General features: G+C 44.8%; 1 protein-coding gene across 1 annotated transcript in view; it reads right to left on the bottom strand.

The window, feature by feature from the left end:
- Positions 1–2,020: 2,020 nt before the first annotated feature.
- LOC135054550 (oocyte zinc finger protein XlCOF22-like) overlaps positions 2,021–21,358 on the bottom strand; it is a 30,649-nt gene continuing 11,311 nt past the window's right edge. The window contains exons 4-5 of the mRNA XM_063957706.1: positions 9,365–9,668; positions 2,021–3,931 (exon numbers count right to left, since the gene is read on the bottom strand). Coding sequence (XP_063813776.1) covers positions 2,535–3,931; positions 9,365–9,668 — 1,701 coding nt within the window. The 3' untranslated portion in view covers positions 2,021–2,534. The remainder of the gene's footprint in view (positions 3,932–9,364; positions 9,669–21,358) is intronic.

A 21,358-nucleotide genomic window follows, 5' to 3' on the forward strand; every position in this document is an offset into this window, starting at 1 on the left:
TCAAACACTGATTTTTGTGGTGAGGACGTAGAAGAGGTTTTCTTCTGATGACTCTTCCATGAAGACCATATTTGTACAAGTATCTCTTTATAGTGGAATAGTGTACCACAACTCCAGTGTATGCCAGATCTTCCTGGAGGGATCGTGCAGTCAAACATTGATTTTGACTTGCTTTTCTCACAATCCTGTGAGCTGTTCTGTCTGATATTTTTCTTGGTCTTCCAGATCTTGCTTTAACTTCCACTGTTCCTGATGACTGCCATTTCTTAATTACATCCCGAACAGAGGATATGGGCATCTGATAACGCTTTGCTATTTTCTTATAGCCTTCTCCTGCTTTGTGAGCGTCAACTATTCTCAGTTTCAGTGTTCTACACAACTGCTTAGAGGAACCCATGGTGCTGATTGTTGGAGCAAGGTCAGATGAGTCTGGGCTTTTAAAACCTTTGAGATTGACATCACCTGGTCTTTCCAGACAATGGTTGAGAACAATCCATGACACTGCCAGGTCTCAGCTGTCCAAAGGGGGCAGTACAAGGTATTAACTCTGCAGGGTGCCCAAACTTTTGCAGACACCATTTTTTGTTTTCTATTCCTTTGAAAGTGTAAATGATGGAAATAGAATCAAACTTTTTTTGAAATGTTATAAGAATGTCTAATCTGTAATTTGATGCCTTTTGGAGATTTTTCCATCTTTCCTTGGCTTCTTTTTGCACATTAAAATGAATTTTTGCCTGGGGTGCCCAAACTTTCAATCCCCACTGTATACTGTTATACCCATCATATAATATACCTTACATGAAAAGTCAGCATATTCCATAGAGGTCCCTTTAATACACGTTGTACTAAAACATCTCATATCTGTGTAATAGAATTGGAATGAAACCCAAATAAGGCTAAATTGAAGCAACAGGCTTGGTCAGGATGAATCTTATATCTCACCAAGCCCAATGTCCTAATATGTATGTAGAACAAGGAATATTCTAGAACAAATGATGTCAGGGTTACACATAACATAAGAGTATAAATTCTGGGACACACCCAGATTTGCTGTTGCTGTACTGTACCAGTTAGTTCTGTATATAACACTAAGAGATATGCTTCCTCTTAGCACAAGGGCGGGTCTTTAAATAAATAATTCTTTATTAAGCTGAATCTGATGCAATCTTTTACCTCATGCAACATGGAACAAACGTTATTTCACAAATGATACCAAACTGTTTATTTTTCAAGATTATTTTATTTTTCAAGATTATTCTGCAGAAGTTACTAAAGCCATTAAAGAATTCTCTCCCATTTGTTCCCATCAAATCAAACCAATTGTATAAAGGTGACAGTTTGTGTTGTTGTATCCAGCATGCCTGTGTATATATGATGGCTCGTCTTAAAAAGATTTCCCTAGAGCAGTAGATGCAGGTTTCCTGAATGAAGAACTGGCAGTTGGAGGTCAAGATACCACCTCTACACCAAATGAAGGTCCTGCTTCTTCATAGCTTCTGGATACGTGACATATTTCCATGATTTTCAGGATGCTTACTGGGGGTTGCTGACTGTAAACCACGGAGGCTAATAACTTGCCAGCTTAACTGCCCCATGTAAAGTATTGTTTTTTTTTTTGGTAGTCCAGGGAGTATTGGCTTTCTCTGTGCATAAAGTATCATACAGTGATTTAGTGTCTGTGTACTCCTGACGGGTCTCCGGGGTGTTGTTATTCAGCAGGTCAGTGTAAGAATTTGAGACAGCTAAACTAAGTTCCTGCAGCCTCTTATTTAGTGTTTAGCGGTGACATATGCAATAACGTGACCCTGGAGTACCGGCTTGGATGCAGCTCAAAACAAATGTATGTCCTCTGTATGTTGGATATTGTCGTCTGTATAAATTAAAACGCGATGCTTCAAAGATGATTTAAAGTCTGGTGAGTCTACTAAATAAGAGGAAATCCTCCAATTAAAGGAGAGCAATATAGGGGAAGAGAGCGTCAGTGTGAACCATGTCGGCACACGGGCACCATTAACAACAAGACACAACTTATGTGTTATTTCATCTCCCCTTTATTGAGACTTTTCATGCAAATGACATTTTATAATAATTACATTTACAATTTATTAATGTTTAATACAAAGTTTCATCCTTTTTTCTATATCTACGTAGAGTTTGCACAGCGCCAGTAACATGTAACAAATTGCCTGTACTATATTGTTTGTAAAGTATTAATAAAAAATAATATTAAAACCAGAAAACAATGCAATCATAAAAATAATGGTAAAATTGTACATGAGCATAGTGTGATGTGCTTGTTAAATCTTTGTATATATCTCAAATATATTAAGACATTTTAATTAGGGCTTGTTTTTTATACAAATGAACAAATGTTTTTCTAAACTCTCTTTATAACTTTTCCATTCCCTTTATTAACTAGGTTGCATCTGCTGATGTTCATTTATGTCAAAGCCAACTCTAGAATATCCTCTCTAGAAATATTGAGTTAATTTCTGTGCAAAACACTGCCAACACTCAGCGCAGGGAAATGGCTTCTAACCTGTGTGACTTCTCTGATGTTCAACAAGCTGTGATTTGCGTGTAAAACATTTCCCACACTCAGAGCATGGAAATGGCCTCTCACCTGTGTGACTTCTCTGATGTCTAACAAGAGCTGCTTTTTGTGCGAACCATTTCCCACACTCAGAGCATGGAAATGGTTTCTCACCTGTGTGACTTCTCTGATGTGTAACAAGATGTGATTTACAAGTAAAACATTTCCCACACTCAGAGCATGGAAGTAGATTCTCACCTGTGTGGCGTCTCTGATGTGTAACAAGATTTGATATCAGTGTGAAACATTTCCCACACTCAGAGCAGGAATATTTCTCACCTCTGTGACTTCTCTGATGTGTAACAAGCTGTGATTTGAGTTTGAAACATTTTCTACATTCAGAGCAGGAAAATGGCCTCTCACCTGTGTGATTTCTCTGATGTATAATAAGCTGTGATTTGTGTATAAAACATTTTCCACATTCAGAGCAGGGAAATGGCCTCTCACTTGTGTGACTTCTCTGATGTCTAACAAGAGTTGAGTTTTGTGCAAATAACTTCCCACACTCTGAGCATGGAAATGGTTTCTTACCTGTGTGACATCTCTCATGTATAACGAGCTTTGATTTGTTAGCAAAACATTTTGTACACTCAAAGCATGGAAATGGCTTCTCACCTGTATGATGTCTATCATGTATAACAAGATGTGATTTCTGTGTAAAACATTTCCCACACTCAGAGCATGGAAATCGTTTCTCACCTGTGTGACTTCTCAAATGTGCAACAAGATGTGATTTTCTTTTAAAACATTTCTCACACTCAGAACATGGAAATGGCCTTTCACCTGTGTGACTTCTCTCATGTAGAACAAGATGTGATTTCTGTGAAAAACACTTTCCACACTTAGAGCATGAAAATGGCTTCTCACCTGTGTGAGTTCTCTCATGTCTAGCAAGATCTAATTTGAGTCTAAAACATTTCCCACACTCAGAGCATGGAAATGGTTTCTCACCTGTATGACATCTCACATGTTTAACAAGCTGTGATTTGTGAGTAAAACATTTTGTACACTCAGAGCATGGAAAAGGCGTCTTACCTGTCTTAGTTAGCTGATGGGTAATAAGCTTTGTGCTCTGAGTAAAACATTTGTCCTGTGCAGCATTGGGAAATGTTCTATCTATTCTAAGAGATGTGATGGATGGACCAATATCTGAGGTACCAGGATAACATTCCTCTTGGTTAGAAGTAACAGATGATATATTTGCACTTTGAAGCTCTGTATGTATAATTGGGATCACAGGGTTTTCCAGAGAATCTTGCATGATGTCTTTAGCTTCAATTTCACAATCTGGAGATACAATGGGACGTTCAGCCAATATATTTCTTCTGTTATATCCATCTACAGGGAATAAAATATATATATATATAAGCAAATTATGTTACTGGAAGAAATATACAGCCGCCATAACTAGGGGGATAAAGCCTCTTCCCCATGAGATACAGGTAAAAGTTCACATCCCCAGAAGGTCTATCCCTGACCTCTCTACCATCCTTGTCTGAAGTGACTTCCACAGCTTTTTCTACAAAATGTAAACACATAGAAGGGAGGGATATATGGGGCTACCATGGAGTTCTACAGAGTAACAAAATTATCAGGTAACATAATTTGTTTCTTTCAAACTCCATGACTAAGGAGATGTACCAAAGCAGGTTCTATATGGGGGAAGCATGTGAAATAATAATTCACTGAAGAAGACCTGTGTTATACACATTCTTGCTCCATAACTTGAAGGATTTTCTTTCCACATTGAATAACTACAAAATTTGTGAAATACAAGAGGTTTGTAGAGTGAAGACAACCAACTGCAGCCTTGCACAAGTTCCCTGTGCCAAGAAATTTTGACAGCCCCAACTGAATGTGACTTGAAGACTTACAAGACTACCAGGTCTTTTCTCTTATTGTTATGGAACTCCAGCACAATTGTATGAGCCCCATAGAGCCTCTGTGAGGGTCTTCTGCCTGTAACATCCCCCTCTGTTCCCTTAGTGTTTTATGTACACACCAGTACTTAGGATGCCACCAGGTCTTAAACCTCGAGCAGGATGGGATTACACAATTGGCTGGAGACCACAGAATAATTAATAGTAATAACGCTAGGCAGAATGATAGCCAACAAGGGAAGGGCACACCCTGGGTAACTGTCAGGATACGGGTCACAGCAGCAGCGGGTAGGACAATATATGTGGTTAGGTAACTGAGCACATTGCAGCCAGGTAGGGAGGCTAGCAGGCGGAGCTGTGGTAGAGAAGCACAAAAGGAAACAAATGGCAAAGGCAATAACTAAGGATAATAAAGAATTAGCAGGAACTATGTTCAGGCATGGCAGAAAATCCAAGCACTGGAACAGTATCAGAGCACAGGATTCTGGGACACAGACCAGCAACTTACACTATGGTATAAGCTACAACCGGCAGGTTAGAGCAGAGCTGTCTGCCTTATAACAAAAAGTAGGACCAATCAGAACCAGATGTAGTTAAAATGCTGGCTGTCGGGATCTCAGCGCTCAGAATCCCGACAGTGATGGAATCCCGAACCCCTGAATCCTGACCAACACCTTGTATACCCACTCGGTTGGTCGGTCCATCCCACCAACCGAGTGGGAATAGAACCAAAGTGAATCAAGCCGGCTGCCGGTGAATCACACCCATCCCATCAGAACAGCCAGAATGGGATGGTCCACATAATTAGAAATCTCGTGAAGCTGCAATGCTGCACGTACCCTAAGCATCCAGACTGTTAGGTAACCACAGTCGCCATAGCTGTCTGGCAGCCTGGTTGCCTAGCAACCAGCGGGACGTTTAGTCAATGCAGCCGGATGACAAGGTGTCCCAGTTGCCTAGCTGTCAATGCAGCCGGATGACAAGGTGTCCCAGTTGGCTTCTAACACAAGTCTGAGTAATTGCATGTCTTCTCCACCTTTGGGAAATATCTCAGCTTGGGCTCGCCTGGTTCTGTTAGAGTCTCTATTGCTGCCACTTGGCAATCCCTGTGATCAGTGTGACGGAGGGAAACATATCTCAGCTTGGGCTCTCCTGGTGCTGTTAGATCCTCCATTGCTTCCGCTTGGCAATCCCTGTGATCAGTGTGACGGAGGGAAACATATCTCAGCTTGGGCTCTCCTGGTGCTGTTAGATCCTCCATTGCTTCCGCTTGGCAATCCCTGTGATCAGTGTGACGGAGGGAAACATATCTCAGCTTGGGCTCCCCTGGTGCTGTTAGAGTCTCTATTGCTGCCACTTGGCAATCCCTGTGATCAGTGTGACGGAGGGAAACATATCTCAGCTTGGGCTCTCCTGGTGCTGTTAGATCCTCCATTGCTTCCGCTTGGCAATCCCTGTGATCAGTGTGACGGAGGGAAACATATCTCAGCTTGGGCTCCCCTGGTGCTGTTAGATCCTCTATTGCTGCCACTTGACAATGCTATGATCAGTGTAACGGAGGGAAACACATCTCAGCTTGGGCTCCCCTGGTGCTGTTAGAGCCTCTATGTCCACCGCTTAGCAATCCCTGTGATCAATGTGACGGAGGGAAACATAGCTAATCTTGGGCTCCCCTGGTGCTGTTAGACCCCCTGTTGCTGCGTCTTGGGAATCCATGTGATTAGTGTAATGGAGGGAAACATAGCTTGGGCTCCCATGATGCTGTTAGTCCTCTATTGCTGCCACTTGGTAATACCTGTGAACAGTGTGATAGCGGGAAACATATCTCAGCTTGGGCTCTCCTGGTGCTGTTAGACCCTCTATTGCTGCAGCTTGGCAATCCCTGTGATCAGTGTGACGGAGGGAAACATATCTCAGCTTGGGCTCCCCTAGTGCTGTTAGACCCTCTATTGCTGCCTCTATCTGTGTATTTCCTTCTCTCAAAGTATGTCCTTCTCCTCAGCACAGTTTCTAGACTGAGTCTGGCAGGAGGGGCATAGAGGGAGTAGCCAGCCCACACTACTGATCTCTTAAACTGCCTATGGCTCCTGGTGGACCCGTCTATACCCCATGGTACTAATGTGGACCCCAGCATCCTATAGGACGTAAGAGAAATAGGGGCTGTTGGCTCCTGATGTATGAGATACACCAGAGAGTGTTGGGAGGAGACTGGTCAGATCTCTGGGCTGGTAACACACAGTGACATGATGTGAGGAGGAGAGCAGGATTATAATTAGGGCTGATGGCTCCTGATGTATTAGATACACCAGAGAGTGTGGGGAGGAGTCTGGTCAGATCTCTGGGTTGGTGACACACAGTGACATGATGTGAAGGGGAGAGCAGGAGTATAATAGGGGCTGATGGCTCCTCATGTATGAGATACACCAGAGAGTATGGGGAGGAGACTGGTCAGATCTCTGGGTTGGTAACACACAGCGACATGATGTGAGGGGGAGAGCAGGAGTAGAATAGGGGCTGATGTCTTCTGATGTATGAGATACACCAGAGAGTGTGGGGAGGAGACTGGTCAGATCTCTGGGCTGGTAACACACAGTGACATGATGTGAGGGGGAGAGCAGGAGTATAATAGGGGCTGATGGCTCCTCATGTATGAGATACACCAGAGAGTATGGGGAGGAGACTGGTCAGATCTCTGGGTTGGTAACACACAGTGACATGATGTGAGGGGGAGAGCAGGAGTATAATAGGGGCTGATGGCTCCTGATTTATGAGATACACCAGAGAGTGTGGGGAGGAAACTGGTCGGATCTCTGGGTTGGTAACACACAGCGACATGATGTGAGGGGGAGAGCAGGAGTAGAATAGGGGCTGATGTCTTCTGATGTATGAGATACACCAGAGAGTGTGGGGAGGAGACTGGTCAGATCTCTGGGCTGGTAACACACAGTGACATGATGTGAGGGGGAGAGCAGGAGTATAATAGGTGCTGATGGCTTCTTATGTATGAGATACACCAGAGAGTGTGGGGAGGAGACTGGTCAGATCTCTGGGCTGGTAACACACAGTGACATGATGTGAGGAGAGTGGGAGTATAATAGAGGCTGATGGCTCCTTATGTATGAGATACACCAGAGAGTGTGGAGAGGAGACTGGTCAGATCTCTGGGCTGGTAACACAGTGACATGATGTGAAGTAGAGAGCAGGAGTATAATAAGGGGTGATGGCTCCTGATGTACGAGATACACCAGAGAGTGTTGGGAGAAGACTGGTCAGATCTCTGGGCTGGTAACACACAGTGACATGATGTGAGGAGGAGAGCAGGATTATAATTAGGGCTGATGGCTCCTGATGTATTAGATACACCAGAGAGTGTGGGGAGGAGTCTGGTCAGATCTCTGGGTTGGTAACACACAGTGACATGATGTGAAGGGGAGAGCAGGAGTATAATAGGGGCTGATGGCTCCTCATGTATGGGATACACCAGAGAGTATGGGGAGGAGACTGGTCAGATCTCTGGGTTGGTAACACACAGTGACATGATGTGAGGGGGAGAGCAGGAGTATAATAGGGGCTGGTGGCTCCTGATTTATGAGATACACCAGAGAGTGTGGGGAGGAAACTGGTCGGATCTCTGGGCTGGTAACACACAGTGACATGATGTGAGGGGGAGAGCAGGAGTAGAATAGGGGCTGATGTCTTCTGATGTATGAGATACACCAGAGAGTGTGGGGAGGAGACTGGTCAGATCTCTGGGCTGGTAACACACAGTGACATGATGTGAGGGGGAGAGCAGGAGTATAATAGGTGCTGATGGCTTCTTATGTATGAGATACACCAGAGAGTGTGGGGAGGAGACTGGTCAGATCTCTGGGCTGGTAACACACAGTGACATGATGTGAGGGGGAGAGCAGGAGTATAATAGGGGCTGATGGCTCCTGTTGTATGAGATACACCAGAGAGTGTGGGGAGGAGACTGGTCAGATTTCTGGGCTGGTAACACACAGTGACATGATGTGAGGAGAGTGGGAGTATAATAGAGGCTGATGGCTCCTTATGTATGAGATACACCAGAGAGTGTGGAGAGGAGACTGGTCAGATCTCTGGGCTGGTAACACAGTGACATGATGTGAAGTAGAGAGCAGGAGTATAATAAGGGGTGATGGCTCCTGATGTACGAGATACACCAAAGAGTGTGGGGAGGAGACAGGTAAGATCTCTGTGCTGGTAACACACAATGACATGATGTGAGAGGGAGAGCAGGGGTATAATAAAGGCTGATGGCTCCTTATGTATGAGATACACCAGAGAGTGTGGAGAGGAGACTGGTCAGATCTCTGGGCTGGTAACACACAGTGACATGATGTGAGGTAGAGAGCAGGAGTATAATAGGGGCTGATGGCTTCTCATGTACGAGATACACCAGAGAGTGTGAGGAGGAGACAGGTAAGATCTCTGGGCTGGTAACACACAGTGACATGATGTGAGAGTTAGAGCAGGGGTATAATAGGGGCTGATGGCTTCTGATGTACGAGATACACCAGAGAGTGTGAGGAGGAGACAGGTAAGATCTCTGGGCTGGTAACACACAGTGACATGATGTGAGAGTTAGAGCAGGGGTATAATAGGGGCTGATGGCTCCTGATGTATGAGATACACCAGAGAGTGTGGGGAGGAGACTGGTCAGATCTTTGGGCTGGTAATATCCAATGACATGATGTGAGGGTAGAGCAGGAGTATAACAGGGGCTGATCGCTCCTGACTCCCCGACTGGACAGATACATTTCCGTCATTATTTTGTAGTGACAGAGGAGGGTGAAAGATGAGAGATTGTTGTAGTAACTGAGCAAGGACAATATGTGACTATTTCCTGTAATAAGTGCATATTACTCACCTGTGCTGATATCTGTAGGGATTTTCTCCTCTTTACACTGCTGATCACCCCTCACATATGTCTCTTCTTTTCCCTCTATATCTTCTGCCTTCATATCAGTCATATACGTCTCTTCTTTTCCCTCTATATCTTCTGCCTTCATATCTGTCACATACGTCTCTTCTTTTCCCTCTATATCTTCTGCCTTCATATCTGTCACATACGTCTGTTCTTTTCCCTCTATATCTTCTTCCTTCATATCAGTCACATACGTCTCTTCTTCTCCCTCTATATCTTCTACCTTTATATTTGTCAAATCTTCACCCTAAATAACCCATATATAAATTCTTTATTAATGCCGGACATTATATACTCAGAGTAATTAGGAGTCTATCAGAGTATTAGATACACAGCTCTATACAGACCATATAGTGCAATGGTTTTCAGTCATATCCCGCTGGGTACCGCCCTTGCAGTCCTTTTTCCTTATCTATACCTCAGACATTTGCAAGGCAATACGTTTGTAATTTTTATAATTGTTATTGTTTATATATAGAAGAAATAAACATTTAAGAAAAAAACGTAGTTATGGTTGACTTACTGTTGATAACTCTATTTCTCCTAAGTCCACAGTATCCCCAGGATAAAGATTGGGATATGAGATAGCGTCAGCGGATTGGCACCAACGATCAAAAGCTTTCGGCCTTCCAGAATGCAACGGGCCAGTCCCCTATATCCCCGCCTCCTGACTCAGGTAATTCAGTTGTTTTCCAAAGCTAAAGGCAGGAGCATCATAGAGAGCCCTAATCAGGCGAGAAGAACACATAATGCACACACTTCCGTACAGGAAGGAAGAGGTTTGTAGGTGTAAGGATCCTCAAATCAGGTGCATCAGGGTGGGATACCTGTAGATACTGTGAACTTAGGAGAAATAGAGTTATCAACGGTATGTCTACCATAACTACGTATTTCTCCTGCAGGGTCCACAGATTATCCACAGGATAAAGACTGGGATATTCCAAACAAATTTTAGTGGAAAGGACGCTCCTGATTGGACAGGAGAATCCTTTGCCCGAATGCAGTGTCCTGAGAGACAAAGGTATCAAAGGCATAATGTCTAATGAATGTGTTAATGGAAGACCATGTGGCTGCCTTACATATCTGTTCTGCTGAAGCACCATGTTGTGCTGCCCATGATGGACCTACCTTACGAGTAGAGTGAGCAGAAACATTAGCCGGAACAGGGAGATCAGCTTGAGAATATGCTTCTGAAATCATCATCCGAAGCCACCTTGCCAGTGTCTGCTTGTCAGCAGGCCATCCTCTCTTGTGAAATCCGTACAGAACAAAGAGATTGTCTTTTTGATGGTACTGGTACGATCCACGTGGATCCTTAAAGCACGGACTACGTCCAATGATGTATCTCCTGCAGCAAGGTCTGGCCCTTGGAAAGCCGGGACTATAATTTCTTTGTTAAGGTGGAATTTAGACACCACCTTAGGAAGATAAACAGATTTGGTTCTGAGAACCGCTCTATCTGGATGAAATATCAGAAATGGAGGACGACATAATTCCCCTTAGGGTGTTTAATTTTTCCAAAGATGTGATTTTCATATGACTTTGCTTACGCCCCTAGTCTCAGTGATGTAAAAGATATATATGCCAAATCTTTCAAGAAGATTGGATAATATTTAGGGGTTGCACACATTGATCACTTTTATCTCAAACTAGTGACATTTCTAATATTGAAGTGCTTTGTACTAATGGGCTTCTCATGTATTTCTTTCATCTTCTGCAGGTAACTGAACTTTAAAATGGGAACCAAAAGAGGAATTTGGCTGCTAGAAAAGGTGCCTAGTGTTGAATTTTTAGGAGCTCGGCCCCCTTCGAAGGAACAAGTACTTTTAGTTTTTATTTACCATGACAAGGAAATGAAAGAAACACTTTCTGATGCTGCTAAATCTACCAGTACTAAACTACAGTAAGTGTGGAGGAAAGCAAATATCCCTGTTAAGACGGAGGAGAATATCCGTGCTGGTATACAGAAGCTGAACAAAGAATACCAAAATCTGGGTAAAGAGAAATCGAGAAACACGGATAAAGCAAACGTGAAATGGCAGATTTGGAAAGGTGATCTCGTCGAGTTATTTGACATTTGAGATTGAGTATGGTTCATAATGACCCACTCAGATTCTGAACTAGAAACAGGTTGGATTAGAAACCTTGAGGAACAGGAGGAACTGGAATTATCACTCCTGATTAAAGCAACCTCTGAACTGCCTCTTGTAACGCCCTGGCCTTCATTTCCACTGAAGATGGGCTGGTACAATAAAAAACCTTTGTGGAGGGTGAGATACCGCTTCTTGCACCAAGGCATCTGTGGTGGACTGCTGTCAGATCTGTGCAAAATGAAGAAGTCGGCCTCCCACCCTGGGGTCCCCCAGGTGGAGGCCCATGCCATCAGGCTGATGGCTTATCTTCTGGCTTGGAAGCAGGTCCTCTGGTTGCCCAATGCTTTTAGTCTTATCAGATTGGGACTGTTTGCCATAACCCTTTCCATTTGCTCTTCCTTGGGTCCGAAAGGGCCGAAAAGCTGGAAACAAAGGTTTGGATTTGTAGGAAGAAGGAAACTTCACTTTCTTGGAGTCTGCCTCTGACTCCAAAATACTGTTTCTCTAGCATCTATAAGGGATATTGGAGAAACAAGTACGATGGGGTATAGACGGGGTCCAAAGGAGCCAGTGCATTTTAACGTTCTTCAACTGGGTATGCTGGCTTCTCCCCTCTATGTCCCCTCTCACAGGCAGTTTAGAAAAAAGTGCCCTCAGGAGAGGATGCACATCTCTGCAGCTCAAGAGAGTTTTCTTCAATTTCTCTTAATCTTTTATTATTTCCGCTATGCTGTCTGGGCAACAGCATACCTGCACCGTGGAAGTTAGGGAGGACCGGTCAACGGCCTTACGAGGTGCAGAGCCGCTTCCCCGCTGCAGGGGCTGTTGTTCAGCGGGGAACTGCGCCTTGGCTTGACTAGCATTTGTGTGATGTTTTAAGCTTAAAAGGAGACTTTTGTCAGTATAATATATGTATGTAAATCCGGTGCAATAGGAGGGGGCAGAGCTACCTCAGAGTGGGACCTGAGGAGTTTTGGCGCCTTCCTCTGCTTACTGTAGCAACAGTCAGCACACACAGCGCTTCCTGATCCTCAGACATGCTGGATATCTGATACAAGGTGTAGCAAAGGGGGAGAGCCACTTGTGTACACTATCCTGATCCTATCTAGGACAATATTTGTTAGTTTACTGTATTATAGGGAGCCGACAGCCTCAGTGGGGTTATGCAGCTCAGGGTGTGCTGGTGTCCTTTCTACCTCTGTGTCTCCTCTCAAATACAGTAGGGCAGTCATGTGTATGTGTATGTTATTGTGTTTACTGTGAATATGAGTAAACACAAGCTGTGCAGTGTATGCCACACCAGATTCTCTCCATTATCTACTGATTCAGTTTCATGTGAACAATGCAATGCAGTCAATCTTCACAAATCAGTGAAGGGGCTGAGGAAGAGGGTCCAGAGCCCCACTGGTTAGGGTCTCTTAAGACTATGAGGTCAGATATGTCATCCCAGCTCACTGCTAATGTACAGAAAACTCAGCTACTACAACAGGCTGTTGCAGATTTAGCTGCTAGGGCAGATGCACAACCTCCCCCCTCTCATGTAGGCCCCCAAAAGAGTGGTTTACCTGCTATTCTATCTGATACAGATGATGATATAAAGGATGATGGGGTTGACCTGTACCCCGTTAGTGGGGATCCCGATGCTGCTCAGGGTATTGAACCCCTTATTTTGGCTATAAGGGATGTGTTAAAGCTCCCTCTAGAGGACGCTGCGTCACAGCAGTCGTTTTTCTTTGTACAAAACAAGCCTAATGTCACTTTCCCTGATTAGATGACTTATTCAAACAGGCCTGAAAAAATCCAGACAAAAAATTCCAAGTGTCCAAAAAGTTTTTGCGCACTTTTCCATTTGATCCTGAAGGTAGAAAATTTGGGGAGGAACCCCCAGGGGTGGATGTCTCAGTATCTCGCCTGTCTAAAAAGGCAGTGCTGCCCGCCCCGGACTCCTTTACCATGAAGGATCCAGGGGATAGGAAGATGGAGACTACCCTAAAAATAGGATTTTGGTACATACCAGGTAAATCCATTTCTTTGAATCCATAGGGGTCACTGGAGTACTCTTGGGATATGGACGGTCGATAGCTGGGAGAGACACATTTAAAATATTTAAATATGCAACCCTCCTCCCCTCCATACTCCCAAGTGCCTCAGTTACTTTTTTTGCTGAGACGAACAGGAGCGAAATAGGATGAACAATGGATGAACAATGGAGAGTTACAACATGATAAAAGAATGGACAACTGTAAAGTTGACACCTAACATAACGGACAACTGGAAAGTTGACACATAACGGACAACTGAAAAGTTGACCTGACAACCGATAATCACCAACAAGTCGGTGAGAATGTGTTACCATAAGATATACTGAACCTACCACAAGACAGGTAAAACTGCTCTGGGTGGTCGTCCAGTGACCCCTATGGATTCAAAGAAAAAGATTTACCTGGTAAGTACCAAAATCCTATTTTGTTTCTCATCCACTAGGGGTCACTGGAGTACTCTTGGGACGTACCAAAGTTTCCCCCTTGGGCGGGAGAGCTGGTTGTCACCTGTAACAACAGACGGCCAAAGCTAGATGCTGATGCCACAAAAGCCGTGAACGTGTAGAAGCCCACAATGTGTGCCGTGACAACTATGTTTACCACCTGTCGTCCATGACAATCCCACAGAACGCGTGGAATGTGCTGAAAACAACGTAAGCGGTTGTAAACTAGCATGAAAATAAGACTGACGAATGGTCAGCCATTACGTGGACTGCATTATAAAGACCAAGCAATGTATACTATGTACTGTTGATATCCGGCTACCCAAAGACGAAGCACACAGCCATCTTCACAGTAGTTCCTGAACCTTCTGAGAAACAGGAACAATGATTGCTAAATTTATGTGAAAAGAGGATACTACCTCTGGTTAAAGAACGGAATTCTTTCGAAGTTCCGCATGGTAATCTTTAAACACTAGATACGGTGGTTTGCATGACAACGCACCTAATTTAGAACCCACCTTGCAGAAGACAAGGGTAGAAGAACTGGTGTGTAATAGAGAAACTTAACAGCCCCTTGGTGTAGAAGTTCAAAAGATGAGGACTACAGAAACCTAAAAGTCTATTGAAGTCCCATGAAGATGTAGGTGGTATAAATGGATGTTAAACTGGAAGGACTTCTTGCAGAAACTAATGCCCTGTTGGCAAGAGAGCCAACCGGCGCTGAAAGACAATTGTGAAAATAGAAATCTGCACCTTTAGTTCTCCATCTAAACCCCGTCTGTGAACACAGCCCCAGACGGAATCATTTGGAAGAAGATCTCGGAATCTTCCAAGCTTCACCCCAACCAACCTAAGCTCGTGCAATTGCGTGATAATGAGCTGCTGTAACTGTCTTCCCAGTATGCACCCTGGTTGGTATACTGTGGAATGCCCTCTCGGTTTAAGAGAGCGGTTTCAATAGCCACCCGTGAAACGCAGACGCGCTAGCTTGGGGTAACGAAACTGACCATTTTCCAGAAGGTATGCCGTAGCTGAACGGCGACGGATTGTCTGTGAGTAGCCAGCGAGGCTACTAGAACTCCGCTGTCCGAGGCCAATGAAGCGCCCCTAGGAATACAGTCGTTATCAACAGAGTAAGCCACGAGAATGGTGGAAAACAGATACAAGGCTGTATGGCCACGCTGTTGTGAAAGCATACCCTGCCATCAGCCTTGTTTTAAACCCCTACGTGAGGGTGTGATGAATTTGGCGATATGCCAGTAACGCCACATGTGGGAAACTCCAACGATAGACTTAGATCTGGAACACTTGTGGATGTAAAGACCCTTCTATTTTGTTGAAAATCCCGATGACTGAGTCAGTCTGTTTTCTAGTTGTCCAGTCCTGGAATGAACAGTGGCGAAAATAGCACCTGGTGATGCTCGATGCAATCTAGGAATCGAGAAACATCTCGTCCTTTCTGTTCTGGCAGGTAAATTCGTTGATCCACCGTACCGAGAATCTTTCCCAGGAATTAAATTCTTTGAGATGGAATGAGGCTTGATTTCTTGAAGCTGACAATCCGACCATGCTGAACTAGTACATTGTACGTCAGTAAGGCATGTTGCAGAAGTGTCTGCTGAGACGGATCTTTGATGAGCAGATCGTCTAAGTACGGAACTATTATCTCATAAAGTCATGGTTTGAGTCCTTCGTTGTTTATTGACGTATGCGACTGCTGTCGCGCTGTTCGACCAAATATGAACAGCGTAAGATTACAAGAAAAGAACTGGCAGTGTAGAGCCTTGTAAACAGGCCTGAGTTCCAGGCATTGACAGTAATCTTTCCTGATGTGGCCACAGATCATGAAGCTGACCATGTTGGATTATAGTTTTGCAACAGTTGAGAATTGCGTCAGCCGTCAGAGTTCTCCAATTCCAGGCTCCGAATCTTTTTGGCGCAGTGAATTTTATTTGGAGCCATGAGCCATCCGAGTAGCGATACTCTGGACCCTGGAACCAATGACACACTCTGTTGAATCTGTTGACGCAAGGCAGACCACTGTGCGTAAAAGACGTGAGAGTGAAATCATCCGAACGGGAATGCCTGGAAAAAAGCTACTATTTTCCCAAATAGTCAAATGCACCAAGTGCACCGAAACTGGTCGTGGTTAGAGCACTACCAGTACCAGATGACGAATACCTTGCTTTTACTGCTGACAGGTACAATCGGACCTTGTATGACCATAAAGCAAAGTGAAAGCATGTGTTAAGACGTCTTGAGTAGGTTGTCTGAGTACGAACCATTAGCACCCTTATGGATCTGAGATGAACAATTATCACAGACATCACCTGCGTGATTCCGGAGGCACTGATGACAGCCTAAAAGGCAGTGCCTGAGTGATGATGGTTTTGTCTTACCGCAAACCAAAAGTACCAACATTTGTAAGTAAGCAGTCTTGGAAATCAGTGAAATCCTGATTTCCTGTGGTTTAGACCCACAACCTCTGACGGAAGCGATCACATGTTGTGTAGCAAGGTACATAGTGATTGCCTCGTCTAGTGTAATAGTCGTGTGACAGAGCCTGCCGGCCTAGGCACTACCCAAAGATTGGTATAAAATACCTGAACTTGTGTACTAGATGAGTTAAACTACTGAGTCTACGAGAGACTGAATACCAGTCTACAACCCTGTATTGTGCAGACATCGACAGCCAAAGTGCGGAACCTATGTCTGCAATAACGTCAACTGGAACGTTTGAATACCTGTTTGCACTAAAGAAGAACAGAGATTGGCTGGAAAGGCGCCCTGGCACTGGCTTGTGAGCAAGCTTAGAATTTTGACTACGGCTAGTGGTTCTACAGTGTATGGTTGAGGCGTGACAAATTAGAACGCTGGACCCGCGTATTTCCTTGTAGAAACTTGCACGTGTAACCGTAGGAAAACACTGTCTCCGCAGTAGCCCGATATCCAATTTGTCTTAATAAGGACCAATAACATGGCGACTTGTCAAAATTTAGTCTACAACTACCTCCATGTTAACCAGAACTCCGACTAAAGGAAGTGTAAAATAAACCCTTCCGTTGCAGTATAAACCGCCTGTATCAGGACCCCCAGGTGACGCTGCGAAAAAGTCTAAGCATTGTTGGCGGGGAAACTGGAATAGTTAACTGCGTTAACGAAAGAAAATCCCTGATGACGAAATGGCGCAGTTAAATTGGGAAAGGCTAATAAAACAGGCCTTGCTTTGCACAGAAAATTGCTTTCTGAAAATATTCAGGACTGGCATTGAATCTTCAGATAACAGCACAGAATAACCCAGTATCTATGAGACAAAGGATGAGGAATTAAATGTACATGGACAGTTCTAGCCTGAGTGCTGTTGCTGCTTAGACGGTATTCTCGAGACCGGAATTAGCTAGTGACGATTTCCGTGCTGCGAAACACTTTGTGCAAGTGGTTGCTGTTGAAAATCATGTACACACACAGCCCTGACTGAGTTAACAAAAAATACATACATTACGAAATGAAGCGTGCTTGAGAGTAACGCTGGCACACCCTATATACTGTGCAGTATTTGATTTACTGATGAACCTCCACCAATACCTCTGCCCTCCCTAGTGGCAGTGTGGTGAAGGACCTACAGAAAATTCCTGGAGGAAAAAACAGGAATTATCAAATGGTGTTCACAGCATGTACTTTATACAGTTTGTCAACCACACACAACAGATATACATATATATAGATAAAGTCCTGAGAGTGCCGCTCAATTCTATGTGTTTATACAGTGGATGACTCTGCAAGAGAAGGCACCAGGCATTACATTTACTTTATCAGGAGTGCCGACTACTTGGACATCTAGATATATATAGATAGATATATACATATACATACATACACGCACACTATATATATATATATATATATATATATATATATCTCAATGTATAAAAGGTCCCTGGCACTCCGGGCTTATGCACACCTTGCTCAGGTGCCCTCCCTGCAGAAAAACGTCCGTGTATATTTCCTTTGTATGGGTGGCACTCAGAGACTTGCAACCAACATGTAAAGTGCAGAAAAAGACCCCACCAGGCCAATTTAATGGTGACGTTTCGGGGTATTAATCCCCTTCCTCAGATTGAGGAAGGGGATTAATACCCCAAAATGTCACCATTAAATTGGCCCGGTGGGGTCTTTTTCTGCACTTTACATGTTGGTTGCAAGTCTCTGAGTGCCACCCATACAAAGGAAATAAATATATATATATATATAAACATATGCTGAACATATGCTTTGATTATAGGTACTTTTGTAACCAGCCATGGGTGGTCTTCAGTATGCCGAATGTCGGGATCCCGGCGCACAGTATACTGGCGCCGGAATCCCAACACCCAGCATACCGACATATATTCTCCCTCGTGGGGGTCCACGACTCCCCTGGAGGGAGAATAAAATAGCGTGGCGAGCGCAGCGAGCCCGCAGGGGGCTCCTTTGCGCTCGCCATGGTGTCGGTATGCCGGCGGTCGGGCTCCCTGCGCCGGCATGCTGGTCGTCGGGAGCCCGGCCCCCGGAATACCATACTACACCCCCAGCAATACCACCTGTTATGTGCCTGGAGGCACACTATTAAGCTGAGCTGTCTGAATCAGTGATCGCAAAATATGCGCTATAGCGCGTTTTTACGCGCTACAAGCAAACGGGGACTCTCTTTTTAAAAATGATCGGGTCCCGAGGGACGCGCTGTCTCTAACTGACCAGTGCATCTCTGCCAATACCGTTCTTCAGTGCCTCTCTCACCATCAAATCGCCGCTTGCAGCTTCTCCCTGTCCAACCGCGCTGCCCACAGCTTCTCCCTGTCCAATCGCGCTGCCGGCAGCTTCTCCTTGTCCAATCACGCTGTCGTCAATGTCTCCCCATTCAAGTGCGGCTGAGATGTGACGTCCCTCCTCCCTGTCCGCCAGCGTGCTCGCCGTGCTGCTCCAAACTACAGTAAGAAGCAGCTGCGAGCAGGCGCCGGGGCGGGCTGTGTTATGACACACACAGTGGCTGCTCACTAGCCAGCGCAACGCGATCACTGAAGAAGCCTGTGTCTCTCTGGCTGCATACGAATGTACTCCCTGGGGGATTAAGTAAGTTATCAACTAAAAGCGGGAGCCTATGTGTGTGGGAGGGTGGAGAGTAATATGGAGGATGGGGCAGTGTCCATCATACACTCTGCCCATACCTCCTCAGTGTCCATTATAAACACACCAAATACTCCTACAGTGGCCAACGTACACCCCCCACACATACCCACACAGTGACCATCACATGCACACCCACAGTGGTCATGCTCTACCTGGCACAATGTGTATAACGTGCTCTATCTGTTGCAATGTGTATAAGGTGGTCTGCCTGGCGCACAGTGTATAACATACTCTGCCTGGCGCAATGTGTATAACGTGCTCTGTCTGGCGCAATGTGTATAACGTGTTCTAACTGGCGCAGTCTGTATAACGTGCTGTACCTGGTGGAATGTGTGTAACGTGCTCTACCTGACGCAATGTGTATAACATGCTCTACCTGGCGCAATGTGTGTAACGTGCTCTACCTGACGCAATGTGTATAACGTGCTCTACCTGGCGCAATGTGTATAATGTGCTCTACCTAGTGCAATGTATACAACTTGTTCTAACTGGCGCAATCTGTATAACGTGTTCTAACTGGCGCAATCTGTATAACATGTTCTAACTGGCGCAATGTGTATAACGTGCTGTACCTGGTGGAATGTGTGTAACATTCTCTACCTGACGCAATGTGTATAACGTGCTCTACCTGACGCAATGTGTATAACGTGCTCTACCTGGCGCAATGTGTATAACGTGCTCTACCTGGCGCAATGTGTACAACGTGCTCTACCTGGCGCAATGTGTATAACATGCTCTAACTGGAGCAATCTGTATAACGTGTTCTAACTGGCGCAATCTGTGTAACGTGCTGTACCTGGCGCAGTGTGTATAGGTGGTTCTACATGGTGCAATGTGTATAAGCGGCGCTACTCTGTGGTGCAATGTGAATTGGTACCATTATGTGGCCAAGCTCCTTCCCCACAAAGCCAGACCCCTACATTTTTAAGGCGCGCCTTCGGCGCCCATTGTCCATACTTTACAATATGGGAGAGGGACCACCAATTTACTTTCTGCCAAAGGGCACCAAAATGTCTAGGTACAGCTCTGGGAGCAGTGTTCTGTATGCTACACAGCCTAGCAGCACTGTCACCCCCTTCTCACCCTTGCAACACCTTTGTAGTGTCCAAATCAAGTTGTGGGGTTTCATATTTGAATCATTAATAAGATTAATTTTCTTCATTCCGATGGGACCCAGAATAAGACAGGTAGGACCCCAATTTTTAAAAGTGAGGGGTCCCTGGGACCCACTTTTTTTTGGGCTCAGCGCGATCACTGCTGAATATATATATATATATATATATATATATATTCTCCCGCAGCCCTATACCTCAATAGGTGAATCTCCATTCACTGTTGCTGTGGGCAGCGTGTCGTGGGGAGCAGTGATTAGTTAAAACCTCCCCCACATTCCCACAATTAGCTAGGACCGACACCCAAATTCCTGCAGGGAAAACCAGGAAGTTAGTATAAAATGGTGTCCACACCCTGTGCTGTGGCCCTCATTCCGAGTTGTTCGCTCGTTCTTTTTCATCGCATCGCAGTGAAAATCCGCTTAGTACGCATGCGCAAAGTTCGCACTGCAACTGCGCCAAGTAACTTTACTATGAAGAAAGTATTTTTACTCACGGCTTTTTCATCGCTCCGGCGATCGTAATGTGATTGACAGGAAATGGGTGTTACTGGGCGGAAACACGGCGTTTTAGGGGCGTGTGACTGAAAACGCTACCGTTTCCGGAAAAAACGCAGTGGCCGGAGAAACGGTGGGAGTGCCTGGGCGAACGCTGGGTGTGTTTGTGACGTCAACCAGGAACGACAAGCACTGAACTGATCGCACAGGCAGAGTAAGTCTGAAGCTACTCTAAAACTGCTACGAGGTTTGTGATCGCAATATTGCGAATACATCGGTCGCACTTTTAAGAAGCTAAGATACACTCCCAGTAGGCGTAGGCTTAGCGTGTGTAACTCTGCTACATTCGCCTTGTGAGCGATCAACTCGGAATGAGGGCCTGTGTTTTGTAACACAGAGTGTGCACTACCTATGTAACAGAGATTTAACATGATAGGGTTAAATGTCTGATATGTAATAAAGAAACAATTCCCAGCATAGCTTAGTAGTTATAACTATCGCTGCATTAAATACATGGCATATATTGAAACATATATAAATACACAAAGATCTGTCTTGCTGAGCCCCCCTCCACTATTCCCCGC

This window comes from Pseudophryne corroboree, chromosome 3 (assembly GCF_028390025.1).
Source record: "Pseudophryne corroboree isolate aPseCor3 chromosome 3, aPseCor3.hap2, whole genome shotgun sequence".
Classification (NCBI taxonomy): domain Eukaryota; kingdom Metazoa; phylum Chordata; class Amphibia; order Anura; family Myobatrachidae; genus Pseudophryne; species Pseudophryne corroboree.